This window comes from Fusarium verticillioides, chromosome 2 (assembly GCF_000149555.1).
Source record: "Fusarium verticillioides 7600 chromosome 2, whole genome shotgun sequence".
Taxonomy (NCBI): Eukaryota; Fungi; Ascomycota; class Sordariomycetes; order Hypocreales; family Nectriaceae; genus Fusarium; species Fusarium verticillioides.
This window is the reverse complement of record NC_031676.1, coordinates 3,601,110-3,604,154: the sequence shown is the minus strand read 5'-3', so window position 1 is coordinate 3,604,154 and position 3,045 is coordinate 3,601,110. Positions and strand designations below refer to the sequence as shown.

General features: G+C 50.0%; 2 protein-coding genes across 4 annotated transcripts in view; both read left to right on the top strand.

The window, feature by feature from the left end:
- The window catches only part of FVEG_03831 (hypothetical protein), a gene marked incomplete at its 5' end in the record, with an annotated part of 2,472 nt that extends 1,001 nt beyond the window's left edge, over positions 1 to 1,471 (top strand). Inside the window, 3 exons of one of the 2 annotated variants that reach the window (XM_018891495.1) lie at positions 18 to 109; positions 188 to 723; positions 790 to 1,471. In XM_018891495.1, coding sequence (XP_018748014.1) covers positions 18 to 109; positions 188 to 723; positions 790 to 906 — 745 coding nt within the window. In that variant the 3' untranslated portion in view covers positions 907 to 1,471. Of the gene's footprint in view, positions 1 to 17; positions 110 to 187 lie in introns of both variants that reach the window. The other variant, XM_018891496.1, reaches the window with a different exon arrangement.
- A 503-nt stretch (positions 1,472 to 1,974) lies between these two features.
- Positions 1,975 to 2,779, top strand: FVEG_15345 (hypothetical protein). 2 transcript variants are annotated; one of them, XM_018904468.1, is made up of 2 exons: positions 1,975 to 2,084; positions 2,140 to 2,779. In XM_018904468.1, the coding sequence occupies exons 1-2, from the start codon at positions 2,009 to 2,011 to the stop codon at positions 2,559 to 2,561; spliced, it is 498 nt and encodes a 165-aa protein (XP_018748016.1). In that variant the 5' UTR covers positions 1,975 to 2,008; the 3' UTR covers positions 2,562 to 2,779. The 2 variants fall into 2 exon arrangements, with proteins under 2 accessions (XP_018748016.1, XP_018748017.1); XM_018904469.1 differs by having other exon boundaries at positions 1,975 to 2,092.
- Positions 2,780 to 3,045: the final 266 nt, after the last annotated feature.

The window sequence follows — 3,045 nt, the reverse complement described above, 5'->3', positions numbered from 1 at the left end:
ACAAGCAGTGCCTTCAGTGCTTCTGCCAACCCCGACGAGGACTGGACCAAGATCTCTGACCTTGCTGAGCGCCGAAGAATACAGAACCGCATTGCTCAGCGCAACTACCGTATGTTGAGCCTGCTTGACTCTAGATTTACTCTGGAGCCTCATAAGCTGTTTTCGCAGAACTAACAGTCCTTTTCAGGCAAGAAGCTCAAGCGCCGCCTTGAAGACCTCGAGCGCCGTGCTGGTTCTTCTGACGATGCCGAGTCCGACAAGCAGCCACAGAAGCCTACCAAGTCGAAGCGATCCCCCTCCGCACCCAAGTCTCAAAAATCGCAATCCGGCGCTCCCAGCAAGTCTGTTGCTTCACAGGGCCAGTTCACTCCTCCCATGGAGCACACTGACGAGCTTTTCTTCTCTGGCAACTACGACGATCGAGCTCGCTCAGACAGCCCACCTCAGTTCACATACTCAACATACCCTGCTCCCGATGAGATTCTCCTCGCGCCCTACGGCTCTACTCAGTCATACCCAGCCATCACAACCGCTGATGCCTACCCCAACTACATGACAGCGTCTACAGTGCCCATGACACTTCCTTCCATGACGCACTTTAGCGATGCCATCAAGCGGGAGACGTACCCTAGTGACGACGGACTCACTCCTTACATGACCTACGGTTACATGCCACCCATGGAGTTCAACTCTGGTAGCCCATACGAACAGTCCAACCCTCATGTGAGTCACGCCAGTCAAACACCCCGTGGGGTTGTACGAGATCCACGTTGCTGATGGGGTTCGCAGACTCCTCCGCTGTCGCATTCTTTCGACCACTCTGCCAACTGCTCGGAGGCTGGCTTCGATTACCCTGCCACGCCTCTGTCAATGCCTGGCTCGCCTGGTCTAATCCAGCACCAATAGGGCAGCTGGCATGGACGAGAGAGAAAGAAAGAAAGATAAGGAACTTTGAGATTTTGGGTTAGGCGTTGGAAATGAGCCCTACGAGGCATAGCATGGCGGGTTTTGATATTTTGAACACTTTCACACTCCACACTTTTCACTTCTTTTGTGCTGGCAAAGGTATCTATGTCACAGGCGAGAGGATGTTTACTCGTCTGCATTCGTTTTATGTACACAGGGTCGAAGCGCTCGACTACGTGATTTCTGTAACGACTGCAAGATGCATGGATGAATTGTTTATTTGGAATGGCGAAGGAAAAGAAGACAAGTGAGGCGTTTTGGGAATGCATACGGCATACGCTTGTATGCATCCGAATGTATATTGGGCAGACACTGAACCGAACTGAACTGGATTGGATTGGACTGGCAAAGGTTGAAAGCAGGCAAGGAGGCAAACAAACAACAAAGATGGCGGCTGCGGGGTCGAGAGACCTCGCTTGGTTTGGCCACTTACACTCTTGTTAGTGTTGGTTGAATAGATATCTTGAGCCATGGAGACAAATTAGATGATGAAATGTGCATAGCGCTTTGTACTTGACTGCATTGAAGTGAAGTGAAGTATACGAATCATGAGCTGGCTGTGTTTCATGATGATTGTGATGTGATGAAAGTGGCCCAAGGATTTTGGGCTGATGAGTGAGTCTAGTCCAACTAGATAATGAATGAACGAGTGAATGAGGCTGGCTGAGCTAGAACAGAGTTGGCATGGTACTGTATGGTATGATATGATAGACCTTGACCTTCCTGGTAAAGATCAAGATCAAGGGACATGCATGTGGGTAGCGCAACTCAGTTACTGGTTTTGCTTTATCGTTTACCTCGTTTATTATCTACTCGCGTGGACAGACGGAGCTGAATAGATAGAGCCTCGGGTAATGTGCCATAGTCAGTCGATGGCTTGAGAGGTGGGCTTCAGCTCCATGTTCCATGTGCATGTGCGAGTTGAGCTAGACGACTGAGGCGCTTTCCAGAACTTGCGCCCCAGAGCCTCGTCTATTTGTCTTTGTCTGTTCTGTTCTGTTCTGTTCTGTTGGGTGTCATTTTCCGTATTGCATTGCGTATTATGTCTGTCCCCCTCCCTCCTTTCCTGATATGCTACGGAGACTTTTATGCGCTATGTGACCTGCTGGACCTGACCGGTATGCGAGTGAGTGAGGTGTTGCTGGCTCGGCGGTTACCACTAACAGACCGGAGTGCTAGGGGTGTGGAAGTGGATGTACTTGAAGTATTTTGGGATTGGGATTGGGATTGGGATTTGGGAGACCTTTTCTGAGTCCGAGTCCTACCTAGGGACCTCCACGTGCCAAGGAGGGTTGCATGGGCCAAATCCGGGCGTTTTGTTGTGTTACAAGTTGGCATTATATCCGTCATGTTATTGGGCCTCTCTCTGTGTGTGCATGGCCTGGCCTCTTCGGTACCGACGTACGTGGTCCTGCCGGCTCCTACGGCTACGGATAACAAAGAAAAGAGCGAAATCAGGCTCGGGTCAAGACTCACGCCGGCTTCTCAGGGAGTCAGGGAGGATTTGGACCCTCGTCTGCTCTAGTGGCAAATGGTACTGTTGCCAGGAGTGGCGGATGATCAGGAGCGAGAGGAGAGGAGATGTGATGAAATGAAATGAAATGAGAGGGGGATTGAAAAAGGGAAAAGGGTCACGGAAAAGGGCGTGGGTCTGCGTGTATGTACAGTAAAAGGTGAGTAGATGGACGGATATCATTCTCAGCTGTAGGCAGGCTGTGGACAAAGTGTTGAAATATTGGATGCATTCAATTACCACCAACCTTGACGCTGCAGATCAAACAATGGCCCCCAAATCATTGCAGGCAAATCACCAGAAGTGGCACAACACCAAAAAGCAAGTTTCTGTAGCAATTCACTAAGTAACAAGGCAAAGAGTCTGGCCCTTTTGTCTGCAGTACAGTCCATCTCGATACTGACATGAATTGACTTTTACCAGCTCAAGATCACCATAGACAGGTCTGGACCTCGATCTGACGCTATTCGATTCCAGGCTAGACATGATCTAAGTTAACTCACGGCCCAGAGACTGTCAACAGCGCCTGGACCAACACATGAATGATAGGTACCGTTGTAGATTAG